At 38.3% G+C, this 13,082-nt stretch overlaps 1 protein-coding gene across 2 annotated transcripts in view; it reads right to left on the bottom strand.

Moving 5' to 3' along the window:
• The window catches only part of MORC1 (MORC family CW-type zinc finger 1), a 180,141-nt gene that overhangs the window by 10,431 nt on the left and 156,628 nt on the right, over positions 1-13,082 (bottom strand). Inside the window, exons 24-26 of one of the 2 annotated variants that reach the window (XM_055259776.2) lie at positions 12,039-12,191; positions 3,847-3,919; positions 2,185-2,238 (exon numbers count right to left, since the gene is read on the bottom strand). In XM_055259776.2, the coding sequence (XP_055115751.1) occupies positions 2,185-2,238; positions 3,847-3,919; positions 12,039-12,191 (280 nt within the window). The remainder of the gene's footprint in view (positions 1-2,184; positions 2,239-3,846; positions 3,920-12,038; positions 12,192-13,082) is intronic. The other variant, XM_055259777.2, reaches the window with a different exon arrangement.

Here is a 13,082-nt window from a genome sequence, read left to right on the forward strand (position 1 = left end):
ATGAATTCCTGGTGGGCCAATACGCCAACCCATCTACCACACACACCCAACAGAAATATATTACTGTCAGCATCTCCTCCATATATGTCTCATGATGTAATGTCAGGTCTCTAGTAAGTTAAAAATAATTCTTCTACACCAACAGGCTGAGAAGTTGTAATATACTTATTGCAAGTAATACATGTGACCTCTATCACAAAGATGAAGTATTAAAGTCTGGATGAGAATAAGATGAAATAGCCAGGTGTGGTGGTACAAGCCTGTAATCCTAGCCACTTTGAGGCTAAGCCAGGAGGATTGCTGGACCCATGAGTTCAAGACCAGCCTGGGCAATGTAGCAAGATCCTATTTCAAGACAAAAACAAGCAACACAAAAATAGAGGGGGTGGGCAAAAAAAGTTGAAAAAAAAAGTAGAATGAAAAGAACTTTGCAGTGGGAAAAATCAGGGTTCCAATTCTGAATCTGATCATGACACTGGGGCATTATCTTTCTGAATCTCTATTTCCTCATTACTAAAAGAGATAGTGGTACCTACCTACCAAAGTTGTGAGGATAAATAAGTTAATATAGAAAAGACCTAGTTCAGTGCCTGGCTCTAGTGGCTCTCAAACAATCAATCCCAGTTTTACATTATTGATGAAAATAATATTAGTGGTAGAACAGCATCAAAATATATTGAAAGTAAACTTTGTCTTTTATTCTTGTTAGGAAATGTTGACAAGTAACTCTTCAAACTGAAAATGCTCAGTTACTGCTTTTACAGCAAAATGTTATTCAGAAAATAAATTCACTTTTCAGTTGAACAGTAATGGGAGACCAATAACTAAACCTCCCCTTTCATTTCCAGTTGTTTATCATCGTCCAGTTGATAGAAACATCAAAGGCAAACCTATCAACAAAGGTTGTTAAATTTGGGCCCAGTCTGAACTTTAAATACCGTGTGATACAGTCTTTGTAAGAAGGAATATGGTTTAGGTTCTACTTGTCAAGTTTGCCTAGTCGTATGTCTTTTGGGAATTTACTTCACCATTCTTTTTCACTTATAAAACAAGAATATTCAGATGTCTTCCATTATAATTGCTTCTTGGACTTTTGGCTAAGATCAAATGCAAATGTTCTCCACTAGCTATAAAAACTATGAGGCAATGTCTCTGCTTAGAGCCATTCTTTGCACAACTCCAGGAAGGGCCAGTCACCTCTTAATCTTTATAGATTTTCATGTTATGAGAGCTTTCCAAAGATGGCTTAAACATAAGCATACAGAAGAAGATGCTAATGGATGCACTAATGATGGAGCTGGTGATTAGGTGACAAAGCACAGGTAAAGTGTCAACAAAGACCCAACATTTCAGTACTGATCCTGGTGTCAAAGCTCTTGGCTACTCTGGTCTGTGCGATGAATCTGGGAACCTTCATGGCCATCCTGGCTCCAACATTCATCCCCTACATCAGCTTGGCCAAGTTCACATCTTGGAGTACCAGGGTTTTTTTTTTAAGTGTAAAATAAGGGATTTGAGGGCATATGATTTTTTGAGATATTTCTGTAGTAGAACTGAAGGGCACTCTGGACCCTTTCTCCCCCAGGAAATCCTTAAGGACTAGATACACAGCATTATTTGATAACTGTTAAAAAAATCTATCCAGAGAAAGAGAAAGGTTGTAAGGAAATACACAAAAATACTAATATCAGTGATCTTGGAATGGCTTGAGGCTATGGATGGATTTTTAAAAATTGCTTTTACTTCTTATATTAGCATTAATTACTTTTATGTCTACTTTTAGGATGGAAAAATCACTAACTTAAAAAACTATTGATAAGGTACTTAAAAAACTCACTAGATATCAAATTGTTTGAAATAATTTAAAACTTTAAAATTTCTGCTTCAGTCGAGCATTTTGAGGATTCGGTGAAAATATTTCTTAAAAGCTCAGAATGCCCTGTTTCCTATTCAAGACACAGTCCTACTCCAAGTGTTTCATAGCTTTATGTTATAGAAATGTATTTTAAAATTCAAAAGTATGTTGCTTTATGACATCTGATATGCTATACATTAATCTAAGTCTCAATAAGTGAAGGCAAATTTGATTTCCTTTCAAACCTAACATTTGGAAACGTACATTATTTATCCTTTTGAACACAGGATCATTTAGAATATAAATGGTGATAGTGAAAGGAAGCTTACCTGGTTGAAACACATTTTCAGCTTTTTGTTTATCTGCTCTGGGCACTGCTCCAGCTGTTTTCATAAATGATAATAGAACAGGATATTAGCTTTTAGAGAATGTGCTGTCTACAGCAGAGTTATATCACGCAAGCATTGAGTATAAAAAGCATCAAAGCCTAGAACTGGCCAACATTGGTACTGTGGCCTTTTAAGTCTGGGTCTAATTAAATTAATTAACTAAATTATACTTTGCTTCCCTCCAAAAAAGGATTAAGTCAGCTTACATAAATGAATACAGCACAGTTAAAAAATTGTGCAGATACAAAACTCAAGGTGAAGGAAAATTAAGCGATAAAATAATAAATATTCAAAGGGAGGTGTCAAGAGGACAGCTGGAGTCTGGGTTTCTTGGAAGGGAGTGCCAGAGAAACAGATGGGGAAGTCACTGGCATGTGGGGGGTAGTATTAATATTTTAAAGTTAGAGATTAGATGAGGTTACCTAGAAACAGCATTTAATAGAGAAAAGGAAGTGGCCCAGGAACGAGCCTTGAGACATGCCAACATTGAGAAACCACATACAACAGGAGCTGCCACGAAGAAGATGGGAGGGAGGAAAGCAAAAAAAAAAACAAAAATAAAAATAAATAAAAATACATAAATAAAATGGGCAGTGTGCAGTCACAGGAGCTACACAAAGAAGGTGCTTCAAGAAGGTGAAAGTGGTCACCTGGGTTGAAGGCCTCTGACAGGTCAGGTAAGAGTGACACTACACTTATCAAGAGGTCACTGGTGGCCCTGACAAGAACAGTCATAGTTCAGCTGTGGAATCAGAAGACCCATGGGAAAGGATGAGGTGAGAGTAGAGGGCAAAGAGGCAGAAACAATTATTACAGACTAGAAAATTAGGGATGGTGCCCAGGATCAGACTCATATAGTCCCTCTGTTGCATTCATAATTTGTGCTATTTTCACCAATACCAAGTATATCCATCATCTCCACAGGCAACACTGAGCCTGGAGGTGGAGAAAAGGCCTCCCACCCTCCTGCACTAGGCAGCTCTTCCCTCCACTTCTGCTGAGCAGCTTGTCAGGCTGCTCACTCAACTTCACCACAGCCCTGTGGGAGCCCTTTGTAGACTACTCGTTGTTACTTAAGCATAGCCAATAGATGCGAGGCTTACTCTTTGCACCCCAAGTAGCTGTTCAAAGTTTTCTTTCCAATCACATCTGGTACTGTTCCTGAGAGGAGATTTGGTAAACACAATTTTCTTCATCTATCTCAGTGATATCTTGGTGATTTCAGTAAGATTAGTGCTTTGGATACCTAATGTGCCTGACCTACCCAATCCTCAGCTCAGCTCCTCGTAATAAGCAGCTGAGGAGATGTATCTAAGGAACAGAAACTCTGTTTTTGGTGGGGGAGAGGGAAGTCAGGGACTATGTCCTGTTTCTTTTCATCTCTGCAACTATCTGTCTGTAAGATCTTTTCCACCTTATTTAACTCACAGCCACAATGATTTCAAATATAGCTTTAATTATGAATCATCATTTGGTGTAAAGATGCTTATCTTTATTCACTTAAGCCACTCCAGGTCCTCTTATTGGAAACACTTTACACTTTTCTTCACAGATTCAGGCTATTCTATCATTCCCTCACAGTTCCAAAAAAAACCAGCTTACCTCACAACTTAATGCAGGTTCTTCCAATTCTGATGGTAGCTGATACTCAGGAAAAAAATACAGAAGAATCTCCCTAGGAATACAAGCACAGCAGATATGGGAATATACTAGGACAACAGAGGTAGCACTCATCTGTCAGAACTGGATTTGTCTCCTGGGTATTAAATATCCTGGCAAAGATGGACATTAGTTCCCCCCAAACATTTTGTTTTTATCATTGACATCAAAGAAAAGCATAGACTGGGGAGAGGAAGGTGGGTGTGGCTATAAAAAGGCAACAGGAGGGACCATTCTGGCAAAGGAACTGGTCTGTATCTTGATTGCATCAATGTCAATATCTTGATTGTGATTGTGTTCTAGAGTTTTGCAAGAAGCTAGGTGAAGGGTACAGGGGATCTCTCGGCATTATTTCTTACAACTTAATGTGAACATACATTTATCTCAAAATAAAAAGGTTACTGAAAGAGGAAGGAAGGAAGGAAGGGAGGGAGGGAGGGAAGGAGACAGGGAGGAAAAAAAGAAAAGAAACCAGCCAACCTCACAATGCCTGGCAATCCATAAACAACCAGTCCAGGAAAGGCCTGTACCTAGTTGAGTGTTCTCTTCTGCAGAGAACTCAGCATTGCAAATTTCCTGGAAGAAACTAGGCTGACTACAGACTTACTGACTTTTTTCCTGAGAAAAACCAAAGAGTTCAAGTCTCCAGAGTAATTTTTGCATAAGGGACTCCAAGACTACTCTTAGAAATCATACGTGGAGCCTGCTCTTTCTAAACAGTGGTGGCCATTGTTCTGACAGGTGCTTCATTTTGTCAAAAGACAGTAGCACCCATCCTTCTACTGTGACAGCTTTTCTAGGATTAGTCACCTATATGACACATATTTCATTCCTGGGAGAATATGAGATCTAGAAATTTATAGCCACCACATCTTAAAAGTGTATAGTATTCTAATGCTGACGTATTCCATGAGCCTCATGTATATTATCTAAGGGATTTGCAAACTTTTTCCAGTTGTAAAATAATATGGTATACCAAAGAGAAAACAGCTCTTTCTTATACAATTTACCTTCCTCATACTTTAAGTATATTATTTGTATTAATACACATTTATAATTTCAAGGAGATTCAAACCAAAAAGCTGAAAATTCTTGACATTACCCAAACATTAAATATGACATACAACACTCCTTAGAGTTATTTGCCTGGCTAGTAAGAAGATAAATGGGGTAGGAATGGGATTAAAAAAAGCAGGGGCAGCTTCCAGGCATATGAGATGAGAAGAAATCATATGGCATAGAAAGAAAAGTTGCAACAGAAGTTCCTGGGAAAGGCGACCTGGGTCAACATTATGGCCGTTTTGTTGGAGCAGGAGGGGTGAGAGATCTTTTACATAAACTAAACCTTGCTTCTCCTCAAATTCAGGCTCCCTTTCCCCACCACAGGCTTGAAACCTTTTCAGAGCATTGGTTCTTTCCAATGTGGGTATAAATTCTTTTGTCTTTAAATTTAGAGCAAATCAGAAATCCCCTAAGACTACGCTCTTAGACAAATAAATATTAGATGGCAGCATTTACTAGGGAAGGGGAGAAACCCAAGGGGAAGGTTGGAGTGAGAAAAAGTTCTGGATTAGTTCTCGATTACTTTCAATCTGTGGCATCTCTACTTCAAAATCTATAGCAAACATCTCTAGAGTCTGAATACTGTCTTACACATGTACTATTATTTCTAAAAATAGATACATAATAGATATCTTTAAACATGGTTTCATGTTTACTGAAATCACAGCACCTTTTGCCATTTTGCCTTTTCTCAACTCATTAATTCCACAGACATTCTTTAAACCCCTACTAAAACAACACCTTTGACCTTCAGTGCCCCACAGAGCCTGGCATCATGCCCCCATGCTAGGAACCCAATACAATCTTACTGAACTGATTTGGCCTGGTGGGGAAATAAAGACAAGAAAGCAAGTTATTCCAATACCATGTGATAAATGCTTGGAGGACAATGAGAAAGGTGCACCATGGAGACCAGAAGAAGGGGCTCTAACTCATATTTCAGTAGCCATAAAGGAAGAGTGGGAGTTAGCCAGGTGTAGCAGATGGGGCATATGAAGGAAGTATTCCAGGCCACCTGCACCATACACCAGAGAATTCTGTAATTTTCTTTGGGAAAATATCTGACCAAAAAGTTGGTCAGATTCAAGTATTTTTTCTTGGTTTTTTGTTTGTTTGTTTGTTGGGTTTTTTGTTTGTTTTGTTTTGTTTTTGAGACTGAGTCTCACTCTGTTGCTGAGGCTGGAATGCAGTGGTGCGCGATCTCAGCTCACTGCATCCTTCGCTTCCTGGGCTCAAGCAATCCTCCCAACTCAGCCGCCTGAGTAGCTGGGATTACAGGCGCACAAGGCCACACCCAGCACATTTTTGTATTTTTTTTTTTTTAGAGACAGGGTTTCGCCATGTTGCCCAGGCTGGTCTCAAACTCCTGAGCTTAAGTGATCCCCACACCTTGGCCTCCCAAAGTTCTGGGATTACAGTTGTCAGCCATCGCACCCAGCCAACCCAACTATTCTTTATAAAGTACTAGAATTGGGCCAAGCACTGCTATAATTTTCTACACATAATTTCATGTAATCATTATGGAAACTCTTTGATTGAGGAATTATCCCTATTTTCTCTGATTTCCTGGCTATTAAAGACACCCTCACCACCAGGCCCAAACAAGTTCCCTGTACCCTCCTTCAATGTCTGTCTCCCTCCTGGACTGCCTGGTATTGAGCCTTTTACTCTCTTCTACATCGGATTGCTCCTAAATAGCTTCTCCCTTGGAGATTCTGGTCTGTAAGACTGACTAGAGAGGAAGACCAATTACCCAGCAACTTGCAGTCTCTAAACACAAACACACAGGCCTTTCCCTTTTCCTGTAAAATTAAGTCAGGAAAACAATTAGATTCTGTAAAAACCTATAGGATACCAAAAATCACACACATAGGGTCTGATTGTAGATGCTTAAGAACTCTTCAAAAATTACTTCAGTTTTATTGTCTTGAGTCCCTTTCTTTAATGATATTCTCCAGCAATACTTTCTTTGTTCTTGAGGGTACATCTTATCAAACCTCTCTCCATCCTCAAACTTGAGATTTCCTCTAGAACAGACACAGTGAGCCAGGAATCCATGAAGTACATTTCAAGGTGGGCCAGGAGACACGAAGCACAAAATTATAGGAATAAACCAGGATTCATTTACTAGTATCCACTGCATCAAGTAGATGCATTTGGGGCAACTCCTGACCCAAGTGCTGCCATTTCAATGGGACTTTTGTCCCACTTAGGAACAGGAATAGTCCTTCCCTTGAAGCATTTACTCAGAATTTTATCCCCAGAGCTGATAATAAAATCAGAAATTTGTCTTTGTTTAACATTGTCTTTCTTCTCAAGAATTCAAGAAATAAATATCCTAAAGATCTCTTCCAAAGTTGTTACTTTCATCCAGAATCTTGGCTATGATGCCCATCTCAGCTGAATTTCTGTGGAACCCACATCCATATCTGCAAGTTTGAATTCGAAGTTTTTATAGAGTTCAATTAAGTGAGCTGAACCACTAAATCAACACCATCTCTATAAATGATGGCCAAGCTTTGAAAAGTTCCAGCTAAGGGCCATTTCCATTTCACTCCATAGTCATATTCCTTTCTCAACAAAATAATTTTTACTAAGAAAAATCTTTGACTCATGTTGATACAACTCTACTCTTTTTAACATGGTAGACATGGGCAGGAGTCCATAGAGTTACCTGGTCATCCAGCTGTTCTTTTTAAACAATAACCTAGTTAATTAGCTTAGTCCTAGCTAAGGAGAAGAGCAAGCCTCCTACTGGAGGTTGACCAAAACTGTCTTCCTCAATTCAGTAAAAGACTAGTATGAAATGGAAATGGCACAGCTCTAATAATGTTTTTTGGCAGACCTCAACTGCTAGTATATGTATTTTCATGGCCTTTTCCTTTAACGACTGGCAGAAATGTTAAAAAGTGACTTTCTTTTTAAAACTTATTTTTGGTATTTTAAAAATCTAAGATAACAAAAAGCATGTTTATATTTTTATAGAGATGAAATAAATGGAGTCTGCCTTATCAAGTTTATATACACAACAATAAAACCAAAACAAGGCATTACAGTTCAACAGTTAAGAGCAAGGACTGTGGGGTCAGATTGCCAGGATTCAAATCCAAGCTCTATCACTTAAGTGTTATATAATGCTAGGCAAATTACTTAACCTCTACATGTCTCAGTTTTCTCATCTGCAAAATTATGATAATAAAAATATCTATTTATAGGATTATTGTAAGATGACTGAGCTATCATATGTAAAGCCCTTAGGACTATGCCTAGCACACAGTAAGTGCATGACAAATATGTATTATTACTAATATTATTGCTATTATTATTGAAAGAGATTTGAAATGTAATACTACTCCAATGTTTAGGATCATCTGATAAAATTTAATAGTCTGGAACCAGTTCAGCTTATGTACCACTAACTTAACACAACTCAGTTGCACTCCAATATTTAAAAGTATTTTAACATCCAGTAATACTGTTTACTGCTTTTTACATGAATCCCTTTCAATTAAATTAAAAGTATTACTTAAATATATGCTGATATATGTTAGACATACTGTGGACAATTCAATCTGTTTTCAAAGATGTTACTTTATTTGGGAAGTCAACAAACTAATACACAAAAAGCAAGAAGTAATGTAAGACAGGAAAATGCCTGACTGAGCATAATTAGGTAATGAGTATGTACACTAAAAACTATATTTTTAATTAATTGTTAGCATTAATTACACAGAGATGGCCAGACACTACCTTGGCACTGTGGAAACGGATAACGATGATGTCACGTCCAAAGTGATCCAAATGGAGGGAACACCCTTTACACTTCAAAGGTCTCTAACTACTACTCTTTTTTATCATGTGACAAGAAAGGTAAATATGGTAAACAATTCTGAGTATTTCTTTATACTTTATACCCTTTACATTGTACACAGCTAGCCACAATCTTCATGCCTTGAAAAACTTAAAGTCTAGTAAATTCAAGAAATTACATGTGGACCAGATATAAAATAGCAAATAATACTACAAAAACAACAACAAGAAAAACAACAAAATACCTAACAAAGAAAACAAGAAATCTGTTTTCACTGGTGAAATTTGAGAAAACATACTACATGTTGCTGAAGGCAAAAGAGAAAACTGGTATGACAAGGAGCTCATTTTGTTTTAGTTAAATCCTGTGTTCTGTCCAAATTTTTTTATCATAGAATATTTTTAATAAAATAATCACCACACAAAATTTAAGCTGGTACAGAATAGAGCTGATATATTAACACATTCAGCTTTCAGAGTGCTCAGTTGATAACAGTATGATGATTCTAAGCAATAAAGAGTCTGCCTGTTCATTAGAGAGAGAGTTTCTGGGAAATTTTAATTTTCTAGTGATGCCTAATGATAGAAGTGGATGCAATTTAAAGTCTTAGTACACTCAATCGGATTATCCCCTTTTTGATCACATGTAACTCATTAAAATTAATAGAAATGTTACACTCAGACAAATAACAAAAATTAGCCAAGAAAAAAAATCAGAAAAATAATGAATCTGAAAAAGAAAGTTGATCTCTCTGAAAAAGAAATTTAAGTAGCTATGTATCCAAACTCTGCTGCAACACACTCAGACAGGTCTCTCTAGGTCTCCTAGTGTGAAGAGAGGGTATATACTATATATGATTAAGAGCATGGGATTCCAAATCAGAAAGCCTTGGCTTAAACCCCAGCCCCATCCTTCTTATTTGTGTAATTGTCCATGAGACTTGTAATGTTTAGTTTCTCTAAGTTTCAGTCTCCTCATCCACACACAATATTTAAAAATAACACAAATCTCATGAATTTGTGAGAATAGAAATTAATTTATAAAAAGTAAGTGGGTGGATGCCTGAAATATAATAAAGGTTCAAACCTGATAGCTATTACTGTTATAGTTATTATTGTTACTATTATTTTTATGGAGACGGGGTCTTGCTATGTTGCCCAGGCTGGTCTCGAACTCCTTGTTTCAAGCAATCCTCCCACGTTGGCCTCCCAAAGTACTGGGATAATAGGCATGAGCCACGGTGCCTCGTGTGATAGCTACTATTATTAAGAAGGCCTGATTCACTTGTAGCCATGTCCAAATAATTGAATATGTGGTCATATCTATACATTTTTAATGATATTCACATTTATTCAAATATATACAGGCACATGCATATAAAACTTACTGTATACTACTATGCTTTAGTGACCAACCAATAGGCCTGAATTTTAGGACCAGTAACATATCAGGGTTCAAATTCACAGCAATCCAACTTCAAAGCTGAGGACCTTAAATACCACTTCTAGAAAAATACAGGCAGAGGGTAGGAAACTAGTTAGAGAATCCCATTCTTTAGGGATTATACTGTAAGCTGCAGCAGTATAATACTGACATCTATCTAGATCATTGGATAAGTGGCCTTTTTTTTTTGAGACGGAGTCTTGCTCTGTCACCCAGCCTGGAGTGCAGTGGCGCGATCTCGGCTCACTGCAAGCTCCGCCTCCCGGGTTCATGCCATTCTCCTGCCTCAGCCTCCCTAGTAGCTGGGACTACAGGCGCCTGCCACCCCGACCGGCTAATTTTTTGTATTTTTAGTAGAGAGAGGGTTTCACCGTGTTAGCCAGGATGGTCTCGATCTCCTGACCTCATGATCTGCCCGCCTCGGCCTCCCAAAGTGCTGGGATTACAGGCATGAGCCACTGCGCCCGGCCAAGGCCTTTTTCAACCTTATAATGCCTGAACCATGCTGAGGTCTGGCCTGCTTTTGTCCCATTTCCAGGCTAGTGGAAGACTGCCAACCAGACAGAAAGGGATATTTGGTGGTCAGAACTTGGCGTTCTGGAATGTAGCAGTCTGTATTCATTGCTCCATCAACAACTTGTCTCTGGATCCCTAGTGTCAGTAGTGAAAACAGATACCTCTACAAGGTCTAAGGTGGGTCCATCCACATGTAACCAAGAGTGCTTCCTCCCTCCCAGGGCAGGACTGGTGTTAGGCATGAGACAGCAGGTGGGGTCTTCATGCCCATGTAATAATCATAGCCCTGCACCCTGGATGCTGCTACAAAGACTTTCACCACACCCACGGCATCTGTGGAATTGGGTTCAAGTCTACTGGGGTTAGCAGTCTCCTCTCACAAACAGGACCACAGCCTGGGCCTTAGGAGAGGCTACAGTCCCTATGTACATGTTCTCCTCCACCTTTCTCTTTCTTCCTACCTGCTTCTACTGTTTGAGAACTCTCATCTTGAGGAAGATTACGTCAATCACTGATGAAAAAATCAAGTAGCTATCCTAAGGAAAAATACTATTCCAGGTAGGGCATGTTGTTTGTTTTCCCTGGCCTGAGCGTCTCACCCCACACAAGACCCTTAAAACCCAACAAAAGTCTGTGGATCCCAACAAAACCAATGAGGTACATTAATTTAGTGGTGCTACTGGACCCACCTCCCACCCTCCCATATGGCACCTATTTTAGAGCACGATTCTGTATACAGACTTCTTTGACTTGATTTTAAGTCCCCCATCTATTATCAGTCTCTATTTGGAAAAACCCTGAATTATGAACTTTTTCCTCTCCTTGTCTCCATACTTTGAGAAATGAGACCCAGACATTTAAATTCCTCAAATACCATGTCCACAAATGTTAACATTCTACACAGAACAAAACAAGTAAAACTCAATTTCCCTCAATAAGTTCAGTATCCAAAACCAAAACAAACCAAAAAAAACCCAGATTTTTAAAAAGGCCATGCAATGTCATAAGAGTCTTTGTTGGGGAAAAAAGAAAGAAAATTCAGTAAAAATTATTTATTACATTCAAGAGAAGACTAATGTCCACCATACTGCCAGACTATGTAACAACAGGCAGTTACCAGTTCTATTATAAGGGATATTTAACCCATAGTATATCTAAATGAGCATAGTTAGGAGACAAGTCATAATGTCACTCTACTGAATTTATTCAGTATCATTAAAACTCAATAGGGAAAACAACAGGAGTTGTCACTGCTTAGAAAGTTAAACAAAGCATGTGGAAATACGTGAGTAAATATCTTTACCTTAATTTAGACTTCAGTTTTCTCACTGTTTCCTTGACAGGTGTGCTTTGAGAAGACGTTGGCGAAGAAGCAACTTTACAACTGCCACTCACAGAAACTCTGGCTTTGCATCCAGAACCTAGATTCACATCTTCCATCGGCACATTGAGCAAGCTGAGGTTTATCATTTCAAAGTAGAAATCATGTTAGGTATTAATAATTTTAGAAACATTAATATACAAAAATGAGTGAAATGTTCATATACAACAAATGAGAACAAGAAAATGTGTAATGCTGAAAACTGCCACCACTGTAGTTACATGAAACAAATTCTTAATTAGAAGAATTTATATTTATTCCAGTCACATATTTTTTTCAAAGTTTTTAGGTAGTAACAATTAAATGGAATTGGTGATAATTTATTTTTAACAGTAGTCATATACTACTTGTCTCTCACTTGCTGAAAGGGACTTTTTAAACCTGTTAAACAACTATATAATATTTTTTGTAAGCCTCATGGTAACCATACGGCAAAAATCTACAATGGATATACTTAAAAAGCAACAAATTAAAACATACTGTAACCAAGTAGCCCCATTTTTCTAGGAAAAAGAAAATGAATTACTATTATTTTTTATTTTCTCTTTTCTCCATTTCCCCATTCCCCACTTCCTACATAGTCCTTTAGGAATACAATTATAACCTTTTACCTCCCCTTCACCAGAAACTCCCTAGAGGACAAGTTCATGTAACTTTATGCTTAGAAGCTCCAGAGTGGAACTTTCAGCCACCAGGAGACTGCCTCCAGAGACAACAGTTGATTTACAATCCAAAGTCCCACTACGAAACTCTCTCCCACCTAGAGAGTTTTCAGCCACCTTTACAACCTGTTTCTGCCCATGAAATGCTAACTCAACTGCCCAGTAGATAAGGCACCAAGCTAGCATGGGGACCCACCCACCTGCTCACCTCCTCCCCTTCGATGCCATTCATGATAGGCCCCCTTTAAAAGTATCCACTTTCTGCTGCAAAGGTGAAGCGGTACCCTTAAGGCAGGAAGCCCAT

The sequence above is a fragment of the Symphalangus syndactylus genome, chromosome 21 (genome assembly GCF_028878055.3).
Source record: "Symphalangus syndactylus isolate Jambi chromosome 21, NHGRI_mSymSyn1-v2.1_pri, whole genome shotgun sequence".
NCBI classification, from domain to species: domain Eukaryota; kingdom Metazoa; phylum Chordata; class Mammalia; order Primates; family Hylobatidae; genus Symphalangus; species Symphalangus syndactylus.